Source organism: Acanthisitta chloris, unplaced genomic scaffold, assembly GCF_000695815.1.
Source record: "Acanthisitta chloris isolate BGI_N310 unplaced genomic scaffold, ASM69581v1 scaffold44556, whole genome shotgun sequence".
Classification (NCBI taxonomy): Eukaryota; Metazoa; Chordata; class Aves; order Passeriformes; family Acanthisittidae; genus Acanthisitta; species Acanthisitta chloris.
Genome location: NW_008680597.1, coordinates 1 through 13,835, shown reverse-complemented (window position 1 = coordinate 13,835; position 13,835 = coordinate 1). Strand labels below are relative to the sequence as shown.

Sequence of the window (13,835 nt, the reverse complement as noted above, 5' to 3'; positions counted from 1 at the left end):
GCGCACACCTCGCCCCGCGGGATGGCTGCGGTGGGCATCGAGCGCCGCGTCTGTCTGTCCGTCTGTCTGTCTGTTCGCAGGAAACGGACGGGCCCGATGCGAGCAACGCGATGAGGTTCGGTTGCCTTTCCTTCCGACAGCCCTACGCGGGGCTGCTTCTAAACCGAGTGAAAACGGTAGAGACTCGCTGGCGTCCTTTGCTAGCAGGCTACAAGAACTGCACCATTGCGATTCATATAGCTGTTAAGGACTGGGAAGATGAAACGTGGAGAAAAATTCTTTTGGATAGGTTTGGTATGACACCAAAGCAAGTGCAGGATTTGTTGGATGAAGGGGAAAAATTTGGCAGAGGAGTTATTGCAGGTAAGCAACCTTAGGTATGTTTTACAAGCAAGCCTTCAGTCCTTTCACATTCAGTCAAATACAGCTCTGCTTTACATGGTAGTGTTCATTATGACATTTCTTTAACACTGGGAAGGAGTGGAGCCTGAGTTGTGATGGGGGAGTCTATTTCAAGTCCTGTAGGCTGAAGTCAGCAAGGGACATTGTCAATAAAATTTGTACTTTTTCATTGTGTTGGAAACATGAAGTATTTTTGACTTTCAGGTTATAGATTTTTAGTCGGGCTTCAGTCTTCTAAATACACTTATTCCACTAAAAACTTTAGGCTACAACTTATTTTCTACAAGACATAAAATGAATTTGTGCTAACTCAACATGCAGTAAGATAACATGGGTTGTATGTTGTTCCATTTGGGGATAATAAATGCCAATTTCACACTTTTTGCATTTTGAGCTTAGGAACTGCTACTTAAACCATTTTGCAGTACTTCTGGTCAAGTGATGTCATGACCTTTCAGTGTTTTACATGTCATTTTAGACTATAACATAAAATAAATCTATTTCAGTTATACAAATGCTCTGTCTCTCGTGGTATTTGGGCAGTGAAGTTTGTTTCTGTAGCACAGAGTCACAGTCAGGACAGAGTGATGTTTCACTGCAGAAATTGTGCTGACATACAGTGGATGTTGCTGCACTGTGCAGTTACAAAGTTTTTATCCTGCAGCATTTTGCACTTTCCTTGTAGGTATCTTTGTTACACCATCTGTCTTGCGTTGTTTGAGTATTTTTAGCTATTCCTGCAGTACAGATTACTTCTATCACATACACCAAAAAATTGTTGCAGTTCTACAGTGCTAAAAACTGTAGGTCCTGTGTAATATGCAGATTTGTAGCTTAACATAAATTGCATTCTCAGTTGTGGAGTAGGTATCAAAGCTTCTTTGCTCCTTATTTTAACATTTTTAATCCTCAAGTAATATAGAAATTCCCTTTTGTGACATTAGGTTTCCAGAGAGCAGGAATTTCCATATAGTTTAATGATTTTAAAATAGTAATAGAACAGTGTCCTGAGAGGAGCAGAGAGAGTTTTATGTTCCAATGAAGCTGTTTCAAGGCCAATTGTAGCTCAGGAGTTTTGGCAGCAGCTGTTACCTCCCGCAGCCTTTTCACAGAGCTCTGTATCTCTGGGTTGTGGTGATTGTAACTTTGTGCTTCACCCACCTGAGCTCAGGCACACAGGCTGTGTCCCGCAGCAAATGGTGCAGGCTGGAGGTTTGCATCCCTCCCGCTCTGTTCTTCTGGAACAAATTGGCTGTTCTGTATGTGCTCAGGGGGGTTTACTTCTGGAAAACTTTTCTTTAGGACATCAAACAGACAAATGATTTTGTATTTTAATTTTGCAAACAGGATTAATTGACGTTGGAGAGACATCGCTATACCCAGAAAACCTGCCTCCTGAGGAGATTCTGGAGCTGGAAAACAAAGCTGTCCTCAGTAACCTAGAACAGAAATATTTGACTGTTGTTTCCAATCCAAGGTGGCTTTTGGAACCAATTCCTGCCCGAGGGAGAACAGGTGTGTGGCAGGTGGACATCCCTGAGGAACTGATCCCTTCGGAAGTGTAGGTGTTGCCCCTGACTATTATTTTCCTGCCTAAATGCAACCTTGTAGTTCACAAGTCAGCATCTTGAATACATCATCATCTTGTTTAGGAATCCCTTCCACAACTGTTTGAAATGGCAAATACATTTGAAGAACTGCTTTTTTTAGGAAAAACAAACAAGATGTGATTTTAATGACTATTACTGGAAATTGTTTTTCTAGATTTTTACTGTAGAAACAACTAAGCAAATGTCATTTTTTAAATATGTGGTTGTGTATTGTGTGCCAATTTAAAATGAGTAAATAAATGCATATTATATGATGCCTGCATATTTGATTATAGGAAAATGGTGCTTAAAAGCAGGTTGCTATCATGAATAGGATGTCTGTGTCACAGCCCACTCCTAATGCTGCCTTAAGGACAGGTTGTTTTCACTCACAGGTTAGGTACAGGAGCTGTGCATAGGATGGATACAGCTCTGTGACCTGACACACAGTGTAGAAAGGCTATTATGAGAAAAAAGGTGCTTGTAAAAAATTAAAGAAGCAAGCATTACATTTCTTTCTCTCATGTAAAATGAAAAATACCAGTAACCTTTGAAAATCTAATACTGAATTCAAGACAATTGTGAAGAATTATAAACAAGCTCCTACCTTTGGGCACTTTTATGGGTTTTTCAAAATTCACACCCTGCATTACAGTGCAAATCCTTTTGACTTTCTGGAGCAAGGCCAGGCCTAGGCATGGCTATAAAAACAGGACAGGACAACTGGTAGAGGCTTTGTATTCAGTTTACTGGAGCATATAGGAACCTGTTCCATTGGACTACACAACTTTAACAAGAGCTGTGGAAGGTGGTACCTAGCACACCTGACATTGGGGTCCTGCAGGGTCTGCAGTCCTGCTGTCTGGACCACATGTGCAGCTCAGGCAGTGGCAGTACAGAGGTGACCTTAGCAAAGGAGCAGCTGCTGCTAGCACAGCTGGAGACATGGGAGACACCTACCCTGGTGGGAAGTGACTGTGAGGGAGGCACTGCCAGGTGAAGTGGCAGCAGCACCCTGTCTGCCAGCTGGGCTCTATGCTGTAGAGGCACAACAGACTCAAGTAGGTGCCTTGGCACATTGCTTGGCCAATAGAGCCTTCCTGGGTGCAGAGGTGTGCCTGTTCTCCCTTGCATCTGCTGTGCATAGTGCTCTCCTCCTTCAAAGTGGTTTCTCATGCAAGTTCAGCACCTGGTTTTCTTATCCAGTGGCAAATCTGCATCCAGTGAAAATGCTGCTGGTGTTTGATTTTTGCACCAAAGCTTCAATTATACTTCATTAGCTGATAAGGGACAAATGAAACTAAAAAATGTAAAGAGACCACAGCAGTACAAGAACTCAGAATTTTAATTGCAAAAGAGAAATGTGGATATTAAGAACAACTGTTGGGGTGTTGTAAACCTGAAGTTTAGGCTGAACATAATGGCGTGATGTACTATGAGCCTGGTGGTTTTCTTGCTTGGCAGCAGAGATGTTCAAAAGCATACAAACTGATGCAGAAACCCAACTGCCATTACTTTTCAGCCAGTTTAGCATGGAATGAACATGCAAGGCAACTCTCTGATGCTGACACATACTTTCCCAGCCTTCAGCAGATGCCACAAGAAAACTACACGTGTGGTTCCAGCAAGACACAGCAAATAATATAAAAAAAATTACGACGAAAACATCTTTTCATTTTACACATTCAAAGTACTTAGCAAGAGCAAATGTATATTCTATCAGCATTTCTACTACTCAGAAATGGTACCCCAAAAACTCCTGAGCAGGAGCTGAGAAACAAATGACAATCAGGAACATTTGCTGGCATCCTCATCTCCCACGTAAAGGCTTATTTCATTGGAACAGAAATCCATCCCACCAGAATATTCTGAGAGTTAGTTTGCATGCAGAGGACCCAACGTACCTCCCTAGCCCTTTTTCCTGCTAGCAAAGTCATTGCACCAGCCCCATTTAGAACATCACAGCTTTCTGGAGAATCTGCCGTGATGGAGGTGACAAATGAAGCTTTTCATGGTCTCATGATCAGAAATTCTCGGACGTTCTCTCCTTCCTAGTACTTCCTCTGCAAACAATTCTTCATGAATCACTACACACTTTCCCTTGTCACCCCACCAAATGGACTCAAACCAACCACTTTCAGCAATATCCCAGAGCTGCTTCTGAATGCTGAGGTATGTAGAGGCACTGCTTTGGCTCCATTTTAAATTCTTCTTTCTTGGTTTGAGTAAATTTTTCAGTTGAAGCCATCTAACCATAGCAGCCAGATTGCCCTGCAGACAGACAGCTGAAAGGAAGCAACCAGTGGACAGAATCCCAACAGAAAATTCTCAGTCATCACTGACACTCATGCTGTACTGCCATGACATCAGAGCAGCATCCAGTTTCCTGGTGACATGAACCAGCAGCAAGTGCTAAATACTTGTTTTTCACTTACATGATTTTTTTAACTGAAGAGCCAAAAAGTAAATAAAACTGCAACAAAATTTCAAGTGTGGTATAGGACAGTGCTGGGTCTCAGCCAGGAGCTGGTCCACAGACAGGAAGAGGGAGCTCTGCAGCATCATGAATAGAAGTGCTACATCTCTCAAGTCTTCCAGGTGCATACCTTGCCTACATGCAGAAACGTCCCTGCACTCCTTGCTCTTATTGCCACGCTAACACTGAAGAAACATGACCCAGGGTATTTAAGCTACCTAAGCACAGAGAGTAGCTGCAAGGATGTTGGGGCATCAGACATCTGTTTTTACAGGTTACAGGATTATAGGATTCATAGACTCAATTTCTCCAAAGTACCTGTAAAAGTCCAAGACAATGTCAAAGGAATTTTTCAGACAAGAAAATGCTATACCAACACCAACAAGTTCCTATCTTGAAAAGTTTAATCATTTACACCAACCAACACAAAGTTGGTAATGAAGACCAAGCTATGAGATTTATACCCAACCAACAGTTGTGAAACCTACAACAAATGTTTCCAGCATAGACTGCACACAATGCAAGGGGGAAGAGCTTATTACACAGCCAGACTAAGGGAAGAACGGTGTACATGCTGCTCAAGAAGAATCAAAACATGAAACTAGAAAAGCAACAAAAGCAACATGTAACCTCCAAGCCAGTGCAAAAGTTGAAATACTTACATGAAAATTTACATAGCTAACTCAAAAGCATCATGTAAGTCGCCATACATTCTACTTCCCCCCAAAAAGCCTTCCAGTGTTGCCTGAAAAGAGCAACACTCTTGTGCCTCTGTGGTTGAGACAATGATTGTGGCTGAACAGGAAAAGAGGTAAAGAGGTACTATGCTAAGGCATCCCCAAAGCATTTAAGAGACATGAAAATCAAGTGTATATTTTGGACCTAAAAGACACCTGGAATAGCATAGGCATTTCATACTGGGTTTTTAAAAAAATATTTTTAGATAATACTTATACTGTACACAACAAGACTTTTAAACAATATATTACACTGCTAAAAATGTTCATATAAATACTATACAGGCAAGCGTGCAACCAACCCATTGGGAAGGTTCACAAATTAGACAACCACACATCTCTGGAAAAACTCTCAGATTATCTTTGAGCTCTCTGATTTGTGTAATCCAAGCCACTGATTCAGCAACACCTGTTTTAAAGGAATTGGGACAAGGCATGAGATGAAATATATTTGTCTGCTGATGACCAGTTCAAGTTTAATATGCTACTGTCATCTTAATCTGGCATATCAATGTTTAACTTGGGAGGTGGAATCACGTATTTTCCAGGACTCTGTGTAATGACCACTCCAGTCTTTTTTCGAAACATCGGTGCAATTTTTGGTGGTTCAGGCAGTGGTGTTTCTTCTGTCTCCTCATTATCTTCATGATGAAGATCATAAGAAATATTTCCATATTCTCGTAAGAATGGGAAGATTTCAAGCAGAAACTGGCAAAAGTCTTTGCGAATTCCAAACCACCCTAAAAAATATAATTTCATGTTGTTTCAGAACAGAATGAACACTAATTATGTAGACAGTAAGTCCTGTTGACTGTTTGCATATGAATAATATAAAATCTGTTCGTGCTGCTTCTCAATATTACTTGCCCCATCATAACACCACAGTTCAGGTTGTATACACATAGATACACATACAGAACACAGATGTGCATTTGCACACATCTGCACACATGGCTGTGTGTATATCCATCTGTATAAATTAAGCTTACTACCACAGCAAAAATCCATTTCGTATGTTACATAGTATCAGGTCACATCAGTACAGAGAAAGAACACAAAGGACTTTGCATCTCAGCCAAAGCAAGCAGTGCCACACAGGAGGACACTGTAAGCACTGAAAACTTACTACAGACACCTGAAAACAATAGTAACAGATATATGTGAATTATTTCATGACAATATACACAGAAAAGCCCTTTCTGGAAAGACAAAACTTCATAAAATACATTTAAGCCTTGATTTTCAATCTGTTTTGAGGATTTTAAATATACTTACAGTGATTTCCTCCTTTTTGTCCAAATGTTGTTGCCATTAAAGTTATCAGTGAAAGCCAGAGAGGAACAAATATGGGTATGAAAGAAAAAGAATTATGCCCATCCAGTCTGTGTACTAGCAAGATCTAAATGGCAAAAAAATTATACAATGTCAGTTTAATTGCAAAACTCACTTTCAAACTGCTTAAAGCATATGCTGAGCTCAGAGCTTTTAACTTCACACATCTGTGGGGAAAAACAGCCTCCACAGAAACATGTAGTTACAGTTCTAATGCAATGCATATTTTAACAAAAAAACTTTAAAGGAACATAGAATTCTTGTTTGTCTTTCACATTTGCTGTTAATATTTTATGCCAAAACAAAAAGCAGCATTCTCATTTCAGTAAGTTCAAAAAGCAACTTTCATCACTCACTGAGAAAAGAACAAGACACATCACACTCATGATGCCTGTTCCTACCTCAAATGTGAGCAGTGGAACTACAATTGTCATCCAGCTGACAGCCATGGTTATGTGTGTCCTCCTCTGCTCAGCAATCACATCCATAGAGCGCAGGAACAGAACAGACCACACAATGTAGTAGAGCACTACTAGGCACAGGAAGGACATCAAGATCCACAGGGGAACACAAACAACCTGAGAGAGAGATTTCATTTGGTTCAGGTGTGGGTTTTTTTAAATAAAGCAAGTCTACATACAGTTTAAAATTAAGTAAATGCAGTTTAGTAAGACTTCAGTGATTTTACGTTGACTCAAACTGTAGCTGAAATTGTTTTTAGCAACTACACTGGACACCTTACTGGGACAGTCTCAAAATCAGATCCTTTCTCAAGTTATTTGGAAAGCAGGACAGACATAACCACACCAGACTGTCAGTTTTATGGTAGTTTACAAAACCGAGACACACAAACAGCATCTCTGTATTCTAAAGGCCCTTGGGACAGGACATCTCAGCAGTTTTGACAGTGACCATTTGCACAATATTTACCAATGTATTCTCTAACTCACCAATCATTTTCATGGCTACTTTAGTGTTCCCATGGGAAACTTTTGGTTAGGATTTCTCTTTCAACTACTGCTCAGAGATTAACTGCAGTTGATGGCACATTCCTCTCCCTCAGAGGATGAAATGTCTAAAGAACAGCCTCTGATTCCCATGATCACGGAATGAAGTGCCAGACCTTCAGTGAAGGATTGCAAAGTGAGCAAAACTGTAATCATGGACTGATCACACATTAATTGTTCCCTAGAGCAAATATCTTTATGAAATTCAGCATTTAAACAAAGATAAGAAGAAAACACTTGTTACATACAAGCCATGGCCATCTGATGATCTCATCTAGTCTGAGTGCAATAAATATGAACTGCAGAATATTGACTGAACACAAGATTTCCAGCTAGAAAAGGAAAAAAAAACATTAATTAACTCTTAGCACAATAAAGCTATTTCCAAGACAACCAAGGAACCTGTCAAAGGACTTTTCTGACTCCATGCTTATCACTGCAATATGAAGATTCATTTGCATTTACATTAGCTATTAGGAAGCATCCCTAAATTTGTGAGGCTGTGATCCCAACTGAATAACTGTAGTCAGCTGTTTCCAAGAAAGACCTTCCTGGTATTTTTTAAAAAAGTAAAATAAAAGCACTACCTGCAACACTAAGAGTGATTAGAGAAATAAGAAAAGCTAAACTAATCAGACTGAAAGAAGCAAAGCATGGGAAAAGAACTATTTACTTCACATAAGAAATACTGGTAGAATTAAGTCGTAAAAAGACCTTCATCTTAAAATTAGAAAAATGAATCTTTTAAGATATTGTTTAATAGTTTCAGTAATGGACAGAACTACCAACAGTCCAACTTAAAAGTCCCAGCTCTATCTGAGGGGAAAAAGAAACTTGGAAAATGATATCCAAATTCAATCATATAGAATTGAGAGATATTTTAAATGACCTCTGAAGACATGTGGGTTTTGAGACAATAGAGGACAGCAATACTTCTCATTAAGATGTTAATGAGAGCTTTTCCTGAGTCCCACTTGCCACTATGAGAAATAGCCTTTCATTATACTTTAAAAAAAACATTTGTGTCTAGGCTGAACAAAGTGAAACAATGAAACACCATCAGACCTGGCAAGATTCTATTTCTAAAGTTTATGGGCAACCCTCCGTGGGTAGCAATTTCAAAGATCAGAGAATTACTGTTTGAAAGGACTAACTGAAGCTCTTGAGTGTAAGTTAGAAAAACATTACCTGATTTAATGAAAAACATGCAGTTATGGAAATTAACTTTAAAATGTCATATTTCTGAGAAGGCAGACACTACATGTTACTTTTCACTAACACATGATTGTAAGCACTGTGGTCTGGATAAATGCCTTCCAAAGTCACAGTACAAGGGAGTCCAAAACCCAACAGGCAGCAAACACTTGCCTGCTTCAGGGAACATACACCAAAGTCTCCACAGTTGAACTACAAGTCAGTTAAAAAAAGATTGAAAAAGGAGATTTTAAATAGTTTTGCACCACTGGCTTTCTCAAGAGTAAGCCACCAAAAAACCCCACACTCAAGCATAAGACTCAGCAACCTGAAAACTGCAAGAGCAAAATGAGAGAGAAAAATACCAGAAAAATCAGAGGATCAAGTGCTACAACTAGCTAACATCGAGTTAACATATGAGCTCTGTATGAGAAGTGCATGTATATTTGCAGTGCATAGGCTCACAATTTAATGAATCCAATGCTTTATTGACTATAAAAATAGTGTGATACATAAAAAAGCTTTTTCTGAGCCCACCATGATATAAAGACAAAACCCCACCGTGCACATGTTTCTAGCAAATGAAAGGGAAATAATGAAATCTCCCCAGAGTAAAAAGGAAAGAAAGTAGAACAGCACTAGGTGAAGATGACAAAATAGTGGAAAAAAAAATAAATAAAAATGAGTTGAGACAGTTGTTGCCTTTTATGGATCCCACTTTCTTCTGCCAGTACTTAGCAGCTGTGCAGTCATCTGTAAATCAATGGGCAATCAGGCGTCATCCAGTAGAAGTCAAGTACTTCTACAGAAATTTTACTTTTAGGAATGGTTCACAGTGAATAGAGCTCTGCGAAATAAAACTCTACTGGCAATTGTTTTAACACGAACAGCTTAAGGCAGAAAATAAACCCTACTCTTCAATGCCTACCATCCACATTCCCAAATTAAAGACTAAGCACCCAGATTGGGACAGTAAATCCTGTACTGATGTGAATTTTACACACTGCAATGAGTCCTTACCTCCAGAGACCTGTCGTGTCGGAATCCCCACACGCAAGCTGCAACTGACACTGGAGACACAAAGAACAATGGCATGAAGACCAGAAGCCAGAAATGGGTTCCTCTTTCGATCCTGTCACACACCAGGACTTCAAACATCAGCAGTAGCAGGTGGATGCCTACTGCAATTAACATAGCTTTGAACTCCACACAGGTTTCTCCTTCTGCTCTGAAAAGAGGACAAGAAAGCATTCGATTTACTTGACAATCAGAAGGCACACACTATCCTGCAAACATCCCAAGACACTTCAGTTTCAGATATTAACACTTGTTTTTAATAAACATACACATTATACCCAAATAGTCAGTATTAAACTCAACTTCTGACCACCAAACAGAATTTCTTGCCCATAAAGCTGCACATGGGAAGTATTTTACTCAGAGAGTGGAGCAGGACTTGTACTACGTGAAAATTTTCTAAGGATTTCTAAGCTGGGCAGATAAAACAGGATTTCTCTGCTACTATGTCAACATTCAGATATCAATTAGGCTCAATATAAAATTATCTGTTTGGCTCCTGCACCAGCTTTCACTGAATCAACATCTTCCCCCAGAATTTATTCACCAAAGTCAGAGTATTACAACAGGGTATTTTCTATTACTAAAGAGTAAAATGCCTGTAAATGATACACCACACCAGCAGGACCATTACTAGAAGGAGCAAACAAGACCTGAACCACACAGTAGTGTGTCTCAGGAGACATGTGCACCAAAATGTTTCATTAATATTCACTACAGATAGAAAAGACAATTAAATTCATTTAACATCATTTTTTTTTTGCTCCAGGATCCTCAAAGCCACATCCTACTTGGACTACCAAAAAAGTCAACACACACCAGCAGGACCATTACTAGAAGGAGCAAACAAGACCTGAACCACACAGTAGTGTGTCTCAGGAGACATGTGCACCAAAATGTTTCATTAATATTCACTACAGATAGAAAAGACAATTAAATTCATTTAACATCATTTTTTTTTTGCTCCAGGATCCTCAAAGCCACATCCTACTTGGACTACCAAAAAAGTCAACACTGATGTATTTAAAGGTCTGGAAATTATTTTACCCTAGACTGACAATATCAGTGGTCAACAACTTTGACAAAAATGAAGAGAAATTGGTTCCCACATCTTACTTATCAAATGTAACACATTTTTCTGTATTAGTGTACTTGACTATTTTTTACAATACTGCAACTGAAGTCTGAAAAAAATTATCTGGGTTCACAGCATATTCATGAACTGCTGAATATTCATCCATATGTTCACTGAGGCTATATGCACACCAAGGAGAAGAAAAACACCCCATATCAACATTTTTCAGGCTTGTCAGTGTATTTCAGTAAACTGATTTAGAAAATCATGCAATTAAATCAGTATATTCCTAGTGCATATGAGGATACATATTTCTACATGGCTTATACTAAAGCAAAGAATTCCCAGCATTCTAACAAGAGTGCAAGAAGTCCCTCCATGAGAAGCTTTAGCTTCCCAAAGAATATTGAAGTTGTGATGAACTGCTGCAGCTAGGATTAAAACATCCACAGCTGTGTAAAGCTGTGCATACACTATAGGTGATGATAATAATTTTAAATATGCTGGAAACAAACCTTCTGGATGGTCTATCTTATGCTGTTAAAAAAAACATTTATGAATTGGATTCAGTACATAACACACATGATGTCACCTCTGTTTAGCCAAATGCACATCCCCAACTTACCGATATTGAGGGTTTCTGGCCCACACTCCTGTTCCCACTGAGGCACCAACAATCACCATTAACTTCCACAGCCATATTGGAGCAAACACAGCCCAGTAACTCCACTGAATTTTGTCATCCAGACGTAGAGAGAGCAGCACAGAGAAGAGCAGCAGGCAGGCATAAATAAGGAATTTGCTGTTAAACCAACAAACAAAAAAAGCAGAGTCAGGAATCAAGGCAGGAAATGTCACATGAACTCTGTAGAGAACAACAAAATCAGTCACAGCTGAAATTTAATCAGGATTTTTCCTAACAGAAAACGTGTGACAAACTTCTTTGCAAAGAATCAGATATATACAACACAGTCATCTCTTTCACTTATAAACCCATTGCTTCAGGGGAACACATCAAATGCATTCTTGCGTGACAATTTCAGTGAATGGACAGCTATAAATAGTTCCCTCCCACAAGGATCTACTCAGGAGCTGTATTATTAGAGGCTCAGAAATATCTCAGCTGTACATGTTTCAGAAAATGTGTTCTGTTGTACAAATCAAATGATAATTCTGAACATCAAAACCTGAGTTACACAACTTAGGAAATTTTATCCACACCATTTTTAACTAAAGGTTAAAAGCTATTACAAAATGCAATAGATTTCAGAGATTTTTTTTCTTTATACTTACATTCAGTTAAAAAAGCAACATTTAGAAAAAACCGAACAGGTTAAACGTTTAACAAAGTTACTGACTACAGAGTGAAGTTTCTAACTGGAATACTGAGGATGGTACTTACAAGTTTCAAACAGCTACATTGATATAACTAGTGAATATATGTATCCAGAATACTTGAGCAGTGGCACAGCAATTGCTTGTGCCACCAAAAAATCAGACAAAATAATTATGTAGTAAGTGATTTCCTCACAGGACAGGAAGGGAAAAGTCACCCACCCATTCACCAGAAGCTCACAAACTGCTTTATGAAACATGTAATTAGGCTTCAACACCACTTCAGTGAAGTAATTGTATGTATTTTAAAACACGGATAACCTAAGGAACAGAGTAAAGCAGTAACAGTCCAGCAGGGGAACTCACACTGCCCACTGTCACTCTCACCAAACAACAAAGTATTCAGCAATCACCACTGACACGTTTAGATATCAAACTGCTTAGTCTCTGCTCAGAACCAAGTGTCTCATCTGCCCTTTAACAAGGAAAAGCAGATTTATGGTGTCAGCATCTCCTCACATGCTTGATGAAACTACCTGGGGATAGGATAAAAACCAGTCACTCCTCATAGCAACAAAGAGATGTTTCAGCTTCCTGGGCTAGTCATCCTCTTAACATTCAGCATTCGTGTACTTTCCCTGGCCCCTCAACAGACACAGCAGTAAAATGTCCCGTGGTGAACAGAGCTGCTGCCCGAGTGTTCCAGCAGCACCAAAGCACTGGGGATGAAGACACCTGCACAAAAGCAGCACTCAGCGAGCTCATTCCTCACTCAGCACCAAAACATGCTGCAAGCAGTGCTCTGCAGGAACAAAACTTTATAAGCTTCTAAGACCTCTGTTTCTGCTTTTCCATTGCTTCCAGCCCCACATATTTCAGTTGTTTATTTCAGCCTTTCTGCAACAATGCACTTCCTGGAGCTTTGGTTACTCTTTTGTTTGTCTGAACCACTGATTGAACACAGCTTATAAGTGCCACAATGCCAGGCCTCTTTCACAGGCCAGGATTTTCCAGGACTCTCAGCATCTCAAGCCACCTTGCACAAATTACTTGGAGGCCTTTAATCTGTGGTCTTAAAATATCTGGTAACGGCAAAACCAGTGAAATTCAACTAATTGTCTCGGTTCCTTTGGAAGTTAAATGAGCCTCTACGTGCTTTGCTGGAAAAGCCAGTAGAAGCCCAGGATGCAGTGACTGTCACCGTGTCACTTTAACAGAGACGGGACGAAGAACGGACACCACGATGCTCCCTGTCCAGCCCAGGACTGTTCCCACAGACACAGTCGGAGCCTGGGCCGCTCAGGGAGTGCCTACGCGGGGCAGCTCCGCACCCCAAAGCGCCGCGTTCAAACACCAGAACGAGCCTTGGAGTAATGGGGGAAAGTTACACAATAAAACAAAAGGAAAGATGCCTGGAATTCGGGCTGCAGAGTAGACGAGGAGCACCCGCATTTCCAGCCCGAAGGGAGGCGATGCCGAGAAAACACACACCGACCCCCGCGGGGCAGGCACCGCCCGGGCACGGCGTGTCCCAGCGCTCCCTGGGCATACGGAATAAAACCCCAGTTTATTCAGTTTTCTGTTCGCTGGAGCTCTCCGGGACAGCCTTTG

At 40.2% G+C, this 13,835-nt stretch overlaps 2 protein-coding genes across 2 annotated transcripts; one reads left to right on the top strand and one right to left on the bottom strand.

The window, feature by feature from the left end:
* Positions 1 to 81: 81 nt before the first annotated feature.
* On the top strand, positions 82 to 2,267 carry LOC103805108 (uncharacterized protein CXorf40 homolog). The gene is made up of 2 exons (XM_009077743.1): positions 82 to 363; positions 1,750 to 2,267. Exons 1-2 carry the CDS (start codon positions 111 to 113, stop codon positions 1,965 to 1,967), a joined length of 471 nt encoding a protein of 156 aa, XP_009075991.1. The 5' UTR covers positions 82 to 110; the 3' UTR covers positions 1,968 to 2,267.
* Positions 2,268 to 4,853: 2,586 nt separating this feature from the next.
* On the bottom strand, positions 4,854 to 11,754 carry TMEM185A (transmembrane protein 185A; the record flags this gene model as incomplete). The annotated part of the gene is made up of 6 exons (XM_009077744.1): positions 4,854 to 5,944; positions 6,480 to 6,603; positions 6,938 to 7,114; positions 7,792 to 7,875; positions 9,758 to 9,965; positions 11,515 to 11,754. Coding segments are annotated over 6 exons (1,078 nt in total), but the record flags the coding sequence as incomplete, so codon positions are not given.
* Positions 11,755 to 13,835: the final 2,081 nt, after the last annotated feature.